Raw genomic sequence first — 13,998 nt, 5'->3', positions numbered from 1 at the left:
GCCGGGAGTTGTAGTTCTCCGCTCCTCCCTCCGGGGAGACCAGCGTGGGGGCCGGACTCCGTATCCCAGGAGGCGCCGCGGCGGCGCCCTCCTCCCTGCCCGTCCCTCGGCGTTCCCCCCTGCGAACATGGCACCTGCCGGCGGCGGCGGCCGCGGGGCCGCCCGGGGGCTGCGGGCGGCGCTGGCGGTGGCGGCGGCGCTGGTGCGGGCCGCGCTGTCGCTGAGCGAGCGCTACCCGGCCGTGTCCCTGCTCAAGCAGGAGCTGCACCGGCAGCGCCAGGGCCCGGCGGCAGAGTGGGCAGAGCAGTACGCGGCCGAGTGCGGTGAGACGGGGTGGGGGTGGGCACGGGGATGGGGCTGGGACCGGCAGCGGGGCGGGGAGGGGGAGCCCCGGGGGTGTCGGGGTCCCTCAGGGCCGGGGGGGGTCGGGGGGTTCACAAAGCCGTGAGCCGCGGCTGGCTGCGAGGGCCGGGCAGACTTTCACCCGGCGCCGAGATCAATAAAAGCTGCGCAATGTGGTGGGGAGGGCTGGGAGCCAGCCCTGTGGCTGGGGGGGGTACGGGGTGCTGTAAGGCAGCCTTTAATTTAATATATATATACACACGCTTACCCTGCTTGCCCTAAAACAGCAGCACAGCACTCCGCTCCTTGCTATTTAAATCTTGTGGCCAAGTGAATCGCCCGCTGGAAGCGTCCCTGAAGCTCCCAGCTCCTTGGGCAGCTCTCCCAGGAGCCGTGGCTCTCGCTGTCCCGAGGCGTTCCTCTTGCCACGAGGTCCAGGAGTGTCTCTGCTGATCCCACGGAAAGCTGCTAACAAAGCAGGGCGATACAAGCCTGACTGTATCTAACCTGTAGGCAAAGACAGCTCCGCTCCTCCTGTATTTGTGGCATCTTCATTGCCCTGAGAATTGCAAAGGTGAAAGGATGCTTTGCCCCCTTTGCCTTGCACCAGGTAGGCTGTTACCATGCCCTGCCACCTCGTTCAAAAACTTGTTCATTAAATTTTCACTGCTACACAGAAAAGGATTCTGGAGTTAGCAGGTCGTGCCAGCATCTCCTTATTTTGACACGTGAAGCCAGATGTGCTCAGTGAGCCTACGCTGAATTCCCCATCACTGACTTAAGAGCACCAGCACAGAACAAATAACCTATTGATGATGCTGCCCATGGCACAGGAGAGAAACATTTTGGCCAGCATAGAGAACAGGGCGGTGCTGAAACCTCTCCCCAGCAGTGATTTTTCTGGGAGCTGTGGGTGGTGAGCCACTGTTCTTACAGGACTTTGTGACTTCAGACTTTCACCTTCTGCTTTTCACTAGCCCTGCTTCTGTTGTAAAACTTCTCCCACCCAGTTATCGTTTATGGCTCAGCTTAGTTCCAAGTTTCTGCTTACAGCAAACGGTTTTAGATACTCTTTGACTTCCTTATAAGAAGGCTGTTTCATTTTGTTTTTCCCCTGCACTTGAGAGAAATGGGGAGTTAGCTAACTGCAGGCCTTATGTCATCAAACTACAAGAATAGCACTGCCTGCCAAACTTAATGAGAATGCACATACACCCTCTTTCCCCCTTTCAAATTTAGCATCAGTCTAGGGGCTTTTTGTTTGTTTGTTTGTGGTGTTTATTTACTTTGTTAATCTTTGCTGTCCCAACAAGCTGTGTATCATTCCTAGATTTCAGTGTAATATTATCCTTACTAATATACCTGTGACGGTCCTGCATATGTTTAGTCAGTTATGGTTTGCCATGTTCTCTCTACTTTCTGCAGTCTTTGTTAGCTCTGTGTCCTGGACTTCCAGCAGCAACTCTTTGCCCACCTCCATGTGATCCCTTCCATTAATTTTCTTCCACAGGTTTGGAATGATGATTTGGTCTTCAATTTGTTGGGCAAGAAAACAGGATCACAGTGCTAGCTGGGGACAGACCTACCCCATTTTTTTCCCTTTCTTGATTCCAGTTTCCCTCCCCGTTTTATTACTCCCCTGCTCTATTTTTGGGGGAAAGCTAAGATAAACATGAGGAAGTGTGGGATGTGTTGGCAGAACATGTGTGTGACTTCTTGAATTCCTAAAGGTATTAATTTTCTCTTTTTTTTCCCCTAGACTCATCATTTTTGCACTTCCGTGAATCAGATTGTGACATAAGAGGGACTTCATCTTGCGAGTCTGTGCTTTCTCTCAACACAGAAAAAATTCTGGTAAGCTGTTAAGAATATAATGTACAAAAGTTTTTAGTAGATTGAAGTGACACCGTGTTAATTCCAACCGGTTATGCAGTTAATTTTCAGCAAATAACTATAAATAGAATCTATTAATTAGCAGGCACAGGTCCCCAAAGGGCTTAAGTACAAATGAGCTAAAGTTGCTCATGAAGGAATGGCTTTGTAGTACTCCAGCATGAGTTTTTAGGGCTGTCAGCAGTATAAACCATTGAAGCTTTCTTTTCATTATAGGAACAGAGCAAAAAGTGTATAATGGGTTTGGGAAGGTTATTGTTACACTCGTAGGTGGTTGAAATATCTTTGTCATGGGTGCAAGTGATGGGACTTCTTTTGACTGAACAAGACAAAAATAAAAACCAAAACCAGAAGGCAGGAAGACAAAGCACAGTCCTCTCAGTAGAGGAAATGAAGTTAAAAATGTCATCTGAAGCTTAACGTGTTAAGCTGTTTTCTGCAAAGTTAAAGATGTACAGATGTGCAGTTCAAAAGAAGAGAACGGAGCAGTGAGAGAAGTTAGTTTTCCCATTCTTACTTCCAGTTTGAAAGGTTTACTGAATGAGAGTTTTGCATTTTTCTAACGTGTGTTGCTCTGCTAGGCTTACAGCTATCTTTGGAAAAAAGTTATGAAAACGAATAGGGTAGAGTATGTCAGTAAATGGGGGGCTGTCTCAGGCAAAATCAGTTTGTGCAGATAAGATTTGTGTTCCCAAAATAGTTTAGGCTTTGCTAAGGCTGTTGTAGTCTCAGCTGTAACCAATTGAAAGTTCTTAGGACAGCCTTTTTTTCTTTAGCATGGCACTGCTAAGTTAAACTTGTCTTTATTGCTGGAGCTATGCTTTTTTGGTATTTCATTTTGTGTTTTACTCTTCTGTAGTACTCTTCCCTTTGTAGGAGACAAAGAAATAGTTGATGGGGTAAAAACTGAAACTTTCCTGTGAAGTAACACATGTGTTAAACTTCTAAAACTTCACGTTAGACAGGTGTAATGTATAAACAGCAACCACTCCTGGAATACTGTCAATGTTCTTTCATTTGAAACCTTTAGTTAGCCTTTTGTTAGAGAGGATAGCGTCAGTGTCTGACTGAAAAACAATTTCTTCTCCCTGTGGAAGACTAGGATTGAATTTCTTTTCAATTAGATCAATCACAGTAGTCTTAACACTTTGATTTAACGCATTCTCTGTTAAAGTTCTGTTAAATTCTTTGTCGTTGTTTGCTAAACACTACAAACCATGATGTTTTACAGAGTCAAGCGAAGTCACTTGCAGAGCAAAAAAGATTTCCATTTGCTACTGATAATGACAGCACAAATGAAGAACTGGGTAAGGTGTCTTATATGAGGTTTGTTTGTGCAGTTGAAGTACATGCTGAGTAATAGTACTGAATGCTTTGAAACTAAACTATTGATTCCTATGTGATACATTAATTTTAAAACTATCCTAAAAAGCCCAGTGCATTTTCTCTGGTTACACAAAGAGAAAACAGATATGTTTTCCTAAAAATCCTCTCTGCTATGCTCACTGGAGTTCTTCCCTGAGTCTGCTTAAGCAGGTGTTCAGAAATCATTCTGATTAAATCCTGTTAAACAGTCTCAACTACTTTCTGCTTCCCTTTTCTGTCACTATTGATGGCTAAAACTATTCAGGCATCCAGAAAAATCTCAGTGGGATGTGCTTTCTGAAAAGCATAGGTCTTGGACCTGTTTTGTGCTCTCCACACACTCTTTTCATCAGTGCTTACAGGCAGCAAGAAGGCTTTCTGAATTTCTGTCCTGCAGTCCACTACTTGTTGATGTTTTTTCAAAGCACTCTTGGGGCAGAAGATGGAGGCATTTCAAATAAAGCAACAAGAAATCCTTTTCTCAAAAGCTTTGAGGAAGAAGTTACTTGCACTGCTTCTCCAAAATGGTATCCTGTGAAGGAAGCAGTGGGCACTACGAGGCAGCAAAGAGATTGGTGAGAATGTGTTTCAAGGAAGACAGCAAAGGGTCTTTTATATAAGAGCAAAGGGAGTCTTTCCTCATAATTTGTGTAACAAAGTAAAAACAATTGGGTAGTTATTTGTTGATGTAACTTCTGCCTTCAAGGATTTATCCAGCAAAAGTTATGGATTTAATCTTTCATATTGCTAGCATACCTAACTAGGTTTCCAGAATCTTTTAGGGAATGCTGAACTTCCAACCAGCAGAAGATATTTGATGCTTTAATATCTGCACTGTAGACTCTGAAGAGTATGCCAGAGGGTCCCTATTATCATGTTTTGCCTGTAGGCTGACATCTAGCTTCCCACTTTGTTTCAAGTATGTCCTGCTGTGAGGAGCCTGGGTCCCTCTTGTTTCTGTGCTACTGCTTGTAACTGTTCTGAGGAAAAGTAGCATGGAATGTATCTTGCATTTTGAAGAAACTTAGTATGCAGATACTTGGACAAATGGATCATTGTTAACCCTTGTATGTCATTATGAAAAATCTACTTGTAATGTTTCTAGTACTTGAAGATTAGTTGAAAAGCTGGAATTTAAAAAGCTGATATTCTGTCAGCTACTGTCAATCAGTTGCCATAGCTTTACAGACATAGTGTACAACCTCGTGTGTTTGCCAAGAGTCTTGAGTAAAGATAAAACTGAAATTCATTATCAGCAAGACAAGTAGTTTCCATTTTCTTGCTTCCTCAGCTTTTTTGTTTAATGATAGCATGCTTGAATTCATCTTTTTTTTATTTGCTGGTTGTTCTGTGTGCGGGGATTGGAACCATAAAGATGATACCAAGAAACCTGTAGGCTTGGAGGATAGTGAAATGACAAAAACTCAACAGCTCTTCAAACTGTCCTTGATTCTTCCTGTTTTCTTTCAGTTGGTGGCTATGCTATGTGTCTGCACAGAGTGAAGCTTTTTATGTATTGAGGAAAAAGTTTATATTGCACATGCACTTCCTTCTGTGTAAAATAAATGCTCCAAGAATTTAGGAGTCTCTGGGTTAAACACATTTCTCACTTCTTTCACTTATCTTTTTTCTTCCTTTAATGAACAGAGTTTAGTGACGTTGCCTAAAGATTGTGGCCTGCCTGAAAAATCTCTGTGTCTTATAAAAATATTTCTGTTCTAATTGGCTTTATTTGTCTGTTTATGTTTGAGTAAATAATTAAGCTGATAGACCTCATCCATTCTGCTTGGATGACTGCTAAAACTCAGTATAAGAGTGAGGAAAAGTAAAATTCCAGTGCCCAGTTCTGCTCTCAGCTGTTCATGTGAACTGCTGGGGGAAATGTTTTTCTTTACCTTTCATAGCTCTAGTTTTCAAGATGCTTGCTTTTTGTGGGCAGCGTGGGCAGATCTTAGTCCAGAGCTAAGACCAGTGAAAGATTGTTTCATTAAGCGTGTTGTAGGTATTCAGCTGTCAAAACTGAACTTCAGTCACATAAGCACAACCACAGCTTTTCAGTCTTGTGACTTGACTATTTTTGTATCCTGTGAAGATTACAGGAACATGTTACTAAAAACAGTGGTCTGTTTCTTTTTCAAATACTTAGCTTCTGCTCCAAAGGCAGGGTACAAGAACTTTACAACTTTTTATGTTTTAAAATGGGTAAGGATTCTGTGTTTTTCAATCTCAGTTTTATAAACAACAGAGTCACTTTTGTTTTTCTAGGTACTTCAAGTGAATGAAAAAAATGTGAGCTATTAAAGTTTAGCAAAATGTATGCAAAGAAATAAAATCAGATGCTTTCTAATAGGAGTGTCAAAAAACTATCAGTGTTAGCCAAGCTCACGTACAGTTGAGAGTTCACATAGGGCTACCAAATAGGGTCGTGGTACCTTTCCGGGTCCTCAGTACTTTAGAAGCTAACATGAACTCTTTCTTACACTGCTTGCAAAAAAAGAGAGGGGCGAGGGACAAAACCCAAATTCGGGTGAGCATAATCCAAACTGAAATAATTAACAAAGGGTTGGTAATGGTTGAAGAAGGCAATTTCAGTGGCAGTTTAGAAAACAATTGACCAACTAATATAAGTTCCTAGTATGTACATTATGTATATTCCTGTAAATGCAACCAAATTGTAAAATGTATGTGTGAAGGAAGCCAGCTGTTTTTTGATGTTTTACTTACGCTTGTAATTTCTCATTAGCAATTGCTTACGTGTTGATTGGCAACGGCCTGTATGATGAAGCCATACGACAATTTTCAACAATGCTTCAGGTAAGCTTTCTTTTTGGACTCCTCAAACTAAATGTAGTATTTAAGGGAAAAAAAACACAACAAAAACCAAACATGTCACTTTATGAAATTATCTGATCTAACCTATGGCTTTTACTAAACCATATTGAATTAAGGGTTTAAAAATGAGAATAACAGCTCTGATATTTATTTTTTGTCCAAGCATAAGCGTGCTCTTAAAGTCAGGTGATTCACATCTTGGTTAGTTGGTGAGTATTTTTCTCATCTGTACGAATAATTTTTTTTATGATGTTTCGATTTAAAAAAGCATCTTCAGAAACCGATTTGTGCAAGATTGAAGTTCCTTCAATTCCTGTCTTAGTGTGTAGACTGAGATCATTTAATTGTGCTGTGTATGGGAGGAGACGGGCTGCAGTTAGGATGCTCCTAGTAACATCAGGAGAAAACAGAGCAAGATCGCTTGCTGCTAGTGTCAAGTTCCACCTTGCATTCTTAGTGATAATACTTTTGTATGATGGATTTATCCTTCTTCAGTGGTAAACGTGATGAGTTTGTAAGTAAAACTTAGCTAATACTTCAGGATATTTGTTTCTGATCAAGGTAAAGAATTCAGAATCTTCTATGAACCTGGGTAAACCACTTTTGAAACAACAACAACAAAAACAAACAAACACAACAACAACAAAACCAACAAATAAACAAAAAAAACACAATACCTAAAGCTGATATCAAAATACTGTGTTTATATGGCCAAGAACCTGTGACTATGAGAAGTATGTGCCTTCTTTCTTTCTAAACTGGTTGTACTGCACAAATGGAAGTGGTAAAGTAGTACTGCAAGTATCATGCATGTTTTGACTCAGGTAGCATATGGCTCATACTTTGAGTGAAAGTATAATAACAAAACTATTATAAATAATAGTTTTTATTAAAAATAATAACAAAATTATTATAGGGAACTTATCAGAGGACAGACAAGCTACGAATCAGAACTTTTTCCAGTTATTTAGAGATCTGTCATTGGTATGCTTCTAATGTAAGGAATGATTTAACTTTTCTAATGAAAAATCCTGCTTCTAAAAATTAAGTTATAAAGCTCTTCCTGCCTTCTCTTCAGTAAGAAGGTAAAATAGAAAGTGAAGATAAGCGAGATATATCAACTGTAGAAAGTTACTGTGAAAAGTGTGTGTGTAATAGAGCAGATTTGTAATGCACACACTTCAGCTGAAATCATGATATCATGATTAGATGCCTCAAAGAACGTAGAGTCATTAAGATCATTCACTCTGTCTTCCATAAGACAATTTTAAATACACTTATTAAAATGATTATTGGAACATTTAACAGAACAAAACATTCATGCTTAGTCATTATATTAAAAGTAGGGAAGTTACCTGAACTTGACATTGGCACGTGTACAGTTGGGATCAGTTGAAGTCTGGCAAACTGTCAGCATTGGTTACACCACTTATCTGTTGTTTAGTCAATGCAGTAATTTGTTTCCTGGCAGTTGTCCCAGGTAAATGAGCACGGCTACGTACCTGGTTGCAGGTATTTAAATTGGCAATTCCTGACTGGATTTCAGGGAACCCCTAACTGCCTAGGCCTAGTTGTGCCAAGAAAACCAGCTCTGCAGTTGTAGTTCTTCATATTTAGGTGGGAAGCCATGGCCGGATTACATTTTATTGCACAAGATGTTGTTTAACTCATAGAACCTCTCAGAGTCTAAACTCCTTCCTTCTTGTGTTATAAAAATCATAAATACAACCAGAAGAAAGGAATAAAAAATATACATGAAACTTTTCTGTATCTCACTGTTGAGTGCTTTTGCTATAAAATAGTGTTAAAAATGCTGTGGGTAGCATTTCTCATATGAAGTCTCTTCTCTCCCATCAGATTTGTTGGAGATGTTTAGCTCTTTTTCCAGACAAATCCTGCCCACTAATTCCAGTATATTAAACTGGAAGGTTGTGACCATATGAAAGTATAGGGTGTAATACAATCCATGTGATATCTTTGCCTGGCAGCTGTGGTTGTTCATTGCTTGCTAGTTGATAGCAACAAGAATTAAACATTTATTGAAGAAAGATGCTTATTTTTTAAGCGATTACTACATTTGTTTTTAATCTAACAGGAAGAACCGGAGCTGGTTAGTGCAATCTATGGACGAGGGATAGCATACGGAAAAAAAGGACTCCATGTAAGTAGATGATTATTTAAAGTTATAGGTGACTGAATTATTTGAAACTAACCTATAAGAAGGCCTTTTACAGGAGGAGCTTAGATTGATTGGTATGTACCTACCAAGTTGTAAACTCGTGCTCTCCTGCTGTAGGCGATGCAGAAGTGTCCCATGTCCTTCCCTTGGTAGGTGCTCTGTAACCTAGTGATCTAGTGGACCATGCTACTCAGCCCATGGGTATGTTCTTTGTGGGACTGTGAAAGTAAAGCAACATGAAGCAAAGATGTCAAAGGAGAATATAGGAACAGTTGTGAGTGGTAAATAGTAATGCTCAGAGCTGGGATCTACAGTTACTTGTAAGAGTTATCAGATAAGATAATGAGCAGTGTCTTCTAAAAGGCAGGTTTCTGAAGCCCCACAGAGTTTATTTTTGTATCTGGTCTGTTTTTGGAAATGAAAAAGTCTTTTATTTCAGCATGGAAAATTGTCAGCTCTTGCAGTCCAGTAGGCTTTATATTGCTTCTTGATAGACATGGTTCTTCAAATCTTATTGAACAAATTAATACATTTCAAGTTATATTACTTAGAGCTGACTGCTCAAAATTTTCCTGAGCAAAAGTAAGTTTTAAAATAGATGGAGTTTATGTAGCCTGTTAACTCATGATTGAGTGGTCTCTCAGTATTCTAGAGGGAAGAGTTGAATAACTTCTAGAAAATTTCTCTTGTGCAGGATCTTTAATTCTTTAGTGGTGCTGACAGGAGGTTAAAGTCCCTCGTATTTGCATGTTTTTAACACCAGCCTGATTTTTTTTCTGTGTTTTGTTAGATGTTACTACAGTTTCGCTTCATAAAATGAGGTTTCTGTCAACAACTCTTTTGAGACACTAAGATGGTGTTTAGCATGTTAAAACTGGTTATATAGCAGCTTGCTATGTAGCCATTTTTTTGTAGATGAAGTATGTGCTCCCATCCTACAGCTTATTGAGGAAAATCTAAAAACTTAGACAAGACACTGACGCCATCAACTGATTGCCAGAACTCCTCAGATCGGGTTATAAATGGTATTGATGATAGCACTGGTGTGTGCGTGCGTGCATGTGTGTTGGAGTTCATGTGCGAGCTTGAGCCAGCTTTGCTGCCAAGAATATGTTATTAGAGCTGCAACACAAAATTGATGTTTACAAGCAGAGTTCATTTTCTTATAACAAATAAGTGTTTTTCAGCTATTTGTAGCATGCCGCATCTTAATCTTGTTAGCGAAGGTGTGAAGGACATTTAATGTAAATCAATGCACTTTCAGAGTCTTAGCCAAATGAATTGTTCTTCATCGCTCAGAATGTATTACTGTAAGTACGCACAGTTGTTTACCTTGCTTATTTCTCTCCTTTTCAGGATGTGAAAAATGCTGAACTTGCTCTTTTTGAGCTCAGTAGGGTAATTAGTCTAGAACCAGATCATCCTGAAGTATTTGAACAACGAGCAGAAGTGAGTATTTTTTTCTGTCTTTTCAGATAGTTGGAAGTTGTTGCAATTGCACAGTGTTTTCAAGTATAATTTTCCATGTAATTTCTGGAATGTTTACTTTTAAAATTAAACATACATGGAATGGAATTACTATAGACAATAGTATAGCATATATTATGTTTAAGTGTACAATTATTTATAAAATATAAAATATTTATAAATATGTTTTTTTTAGTAATCTTGATCTAAAAATAAGAAAGGCATTCATATAATTGGGAAATGGGCAAATTTTGTTTGGGGGGAATACTTTGCCTAAACTGAAAATGTTTGAGAAGGTTTTAATTACATTTTCTGTTGAGTACGTTGGAATTACTTTGAAATACAGTATTTTGCTTTGGTTGTCTTGTTTCTGTTCAAAATATTAAGTTCCTAAAAATGATGATGGTTGAAGGTACACTGGTATTTCAAGGGAAAGATGCTTTCAGATTTTCTATTTCATAAGAGCTTAGAAAAAGGAGAATTTTCTGGCCTGTTCTAAAAAATATATTCTGTTACAGCTGAACATGAAAAAGAATAGTTCTCATATTTCTAAAACTAATCCGTTCAGCCTGCATGCCCTAAACTGATGTTTTCGTTGGGTCTCTTAGATACTGTCCCCTCTAGGACGAATCAGTGAAGCATTATCTGACCTCACCAAAGCTATTCAGCTACAGCCATCGGCACGGCTTTACAGGCATAGAGGCACCCTGTACTTCATATCTGAGGTTAGTGGATTTGGGTGGTTCTGTTTGGTTCTGGTTGTGTGGGTGTTGCTGGGTTTTTGTTTGGCATTTTCTTGTGCGTTTTTTATACCAATTGCTACTTTTGTTCAATACCATCTTTACTATTTAAGCAGAGAGGGGGAAGCCTTGTTTTTAACGTATTTTACTTTCCAGCAGTTCAAAGATATTATTCAAGGATTTCATCTGCATTTCTATTTAATGCAGAGAAGCAGAGGGCAACTACATGGTTTACCTTGCGTGCTTGTCTCCAATTATTGTGTGTGTTTGAGGAATAGGATATGGATAAAGAATTTGATTTATAATCTCCAATTGCATTTAAGGAGTATTATTAAATACTAGTCTAAAAAGGAAAAGTTATGGCCGCCACAGTAACTACTATATATGCTTAAAAAAAACCTAATACCCTGTTTTGTTATGTAATCAGTTTATGTTGATTTTCTTACACTTTGAAGATAAGTTACTCATTTTACATTAAAGATTGTCTGAATTCTAGTAGCTGACAGCTCACTTTGCTCTGATCTGTCTCTGTGTCTAGTCTTTTTTTCCATTTACTTTGTTTTATTACAGCACTCACTGAAAAAGTTGAAAGTGCATTATTCATTCCTTATTTGTCGATACTCTGAGTGGCTGTTTACAATCATTGCTGTTTGGCCCTGAGGGTAACTTCATATATCAAAGAAAATTCTGTAGTTTAACTTTATGAAAATACAAATATATATTACTCTTTATTTGTATAGTGTTTCTTCTGTCATCTAAAATCTGCTTTATCACAGGATTATGCAACAGCCCACGAAGATTTTCAGCACTCGCTGGAACTGAACAAAAATCAGCCTATAGCTATGCTTTATAAAGGCTTAACCTTTTTTCACAGAGGACTCTTGAAGGTAAAGTTATGTTAAATAACAATTATCTATTTGAGGTTATTTCCAAAAAATAGTTCTAGAAATCTCATTTGGTGTTGGCATACATATTTCTCTCACATAAAAACTTTAAGGCAAAAGGAGTAAAAGCAAAATGAAAATGCTTTTAGTCCAATTCTAACAATGTAATGCTTCATAATATGACATGTAAGTACTGCTGGTCTTGATGGATGTTGGTAAATCAGTCATAACTGATGATGTGTTTATGTAGTGCTTTCAAAGATGTTTGTGTTTTGCATCTCTGCTAAGATCTGCATAGTTGTATTAAACTTTTTTTTTTTTTTTTCATGAAATGGAGACTCCTTAGAGTAGCCTGTGAATGGGAAAGGGATGAAGAGGAAAATAATATTAGATTCTTTCTTGAATGAGCTAGAATCAAGCTATTATTCAAAGAAACCAGGAATAGAGAACCCTACATCAGTGCCTGTGATATAAGTTGATTCTAAAGCGCTCATAGATAAATAGGGGGGACATAATTGTTCCCTCAGATTCTAAAATGAGCAGAGGAGTTGTTTCCTTTTTCAATCAGCTGAAACCAATTTGAGATGCAAAGATAAAACTGTGATTCTTAAATTTCAAGAGAGTGGATTGTTTTTTGCCTTTACTAACAGCTTGGAATTCAGTAAAGGTTGTATGAAGAAAGCCTGACAGAACCAGGAGACAACCCAGAACTCCTGGGTTTCAGCCCAGTATTTTTCATAGTTTATCACTACCCTTTTTGTATCCACGCTGGTATTTTCCCCTCACACACACACTCACTGTACAAGGTGAGAACTCCAGGATGTCACTGAACTTACTGTCTGAATCTTATCTCAGTCAAGTGAGGTACTTGCAAATAATAGTTGGATTGAATTTCTGATGTAGACAGCCAAAAGCCCAGAAGGTGAACGTGGAAATATAACTGACAAGAGTAAATAATGCCTCGATCTTCAAGATAGGAACAATGCTTTCTTTTTTCAGATTTACAAATTGACACAATTCTATGCTTTCCTCCACCCCATTTTTTTTTCCTGGAGGAAGTATCCTACCCATTACTGCCCTTTCATCCCTCTCTAATATTCTGTTTCTGAGGGATTGTTACTGAGTGGCTCTGCATTTCCAAGCATACCTCTACTCCTGTTTATCCTCTAATAAATTACTGTCAGGAGTGGTTCTTAAAAGCAAGGCTGTTCAGGTCACCTCTTAGGTTTTACTAGGCTTGCTGGAAACTGAGCTTTGGCTCAGTTCAAGAGGGTATTAATTTTGGAGGGGTGTTAATTTTTGAGTGAAAAGACATTGCTTTTGGGGATAATCTTCCGGCATCTAAAACTTATCTAGAGTATACAAGACGGTCAGTAATGGTAGATGACTATCTTATATTTTTGTTCATTAAGTATTTTGGTGCTTCTAGTAGATAATACCCAGAATATATTTGATGCCTATTCTAACTAAGAATCTGGACAGGGTTTATACTAACTGTACAAGTAACTTAAATTTCTTACAAACTTTTGATGAAAAACTAAATCCATGGCAAGTAACTATTGACGATGCTAAAATGGTATGGAGGTAATAAGTGACAAAACTTTTTTGCTGTTATCTCTCTATAGGAAGCCATTGAATCTTTCAAAGAAGCTCTGAAGCAGAAAGCAGACTTCATAGATGCATATAAAAGTCTGGGACAAGCCTACAGGTAAAGACATTCAGAAATAGTTTTAAACTTCTTCTATATGATTGTCTTCTTTAAAATACACTCTTAAGTTTCACATATTTGTTACAAAACCATGCAGAATCATACGTGTCCTTGATAGCTCCTGTGGCCAGTATGGCTACATGAGCATGTGTTCAAGACAAATAATTTTCAGGTTTGCTCTGTAGTTTTAATTCAGTCCCCAGCAGCTGTGGATCAAAGGTTAGGTGAATGGCAGGTATCAGTAAGATGGGAACGTAACATAGTCATCAACTGAGTATCTCTGAACATTGTAGTTCTTTTCCCAACTTGCTGTGTCTTGTCAACTTTCTATTTCATATTTTACATTACTGTTTTTGGAAAGTACTGATCTGTGGCAGAAATGCTGTTGCAGCATAAGCATATTCTGTTTATCAAAGATTAAATGGGGTAGGGATGGTACACAAGCATTTCATACAGATTTTAGTTATGTGGTCATGTTCTCTTCAGGCTGTATGCTTCCTTCAGCATACAGAACATGCAATATTTACTGAAAGCAGTGAATTACATTTACTACATTAATTTTTTATTGTTAGCTTTGTGGACTTGTGC

At 38.7% G+C, this 13,998-nt stretch overlaps 1 protein-coding gene across 2 annotated transcripts in view; it reads left to right on the top strand.

Moving 5' to 3' along the window:
• The first annotated feature begins 89 nt into the window (after window positions 1-89).
• TTC13 (tetratricopeptide repeat domain 13) overlaps window positions 90-13,998 on the top strand; it is a 37,653-nt gene continuing 23,744 nt past the window's right edge. For both annotated transcript variants that reach the window (XM_038177712.2, XM_038177711.2), the window contains exons 1-9: window positions 90-323; window positions 2,102-2,196; window positions 3,467-3,542; window positions 6,344-6,414; window positions 8,528-8,593; window positions 9,968-10,060; window positions 10,687-10,803; window positions 11,595-11,705; window positions 13,328-13,410. In XM_038177712.2, coding sequence (XP_038033640.1) covers window positions 128-323; window positions 2,102-2,196; window positions 3,467-3,542; window positions 6,344-6,414; window positions 8,528-8,593; window positions 9,968-10,060; window positions 10,687-10,803; window positions 11,595-11,705; window positions 13,328-13,410 — 908 coding nt within the window. In that variant the 5' untranslated portion in view covers window positions 90-127. The remainder of the gene's footprint in view (window positions 324-2,101; window positions 2,197-3,466; window positions 3,543-6,343; window positions 6,415-8,527; window positions 8,594-9,967; window positions 10,061-10,686; window positions 10,804-11,594; window positions 11,706-13,327; window positions 13,411-13,998) is intronic.

The sequence above is a fragment of the Anas platyrhynchos genome, chromosome 3 (assembly GCF_047663525.1).
Source record: "Anas platyrhynchos isolate ZD024472 breed Pekin duck chromosome 3, IASCAAS_PekinDuck_T2T, whole genome shotgun sequence".
Taxonomy (NCBI): Eukaryota; Metazoa; Chordata; class Aves; order Anseriformes; family Anatidae; genus Anas; species Anas platyrhynchos.
Note: the sequence above shows the minus strand (reverse complement) of the source record. Positions and strands in the feature narration are given on the sequence as shown.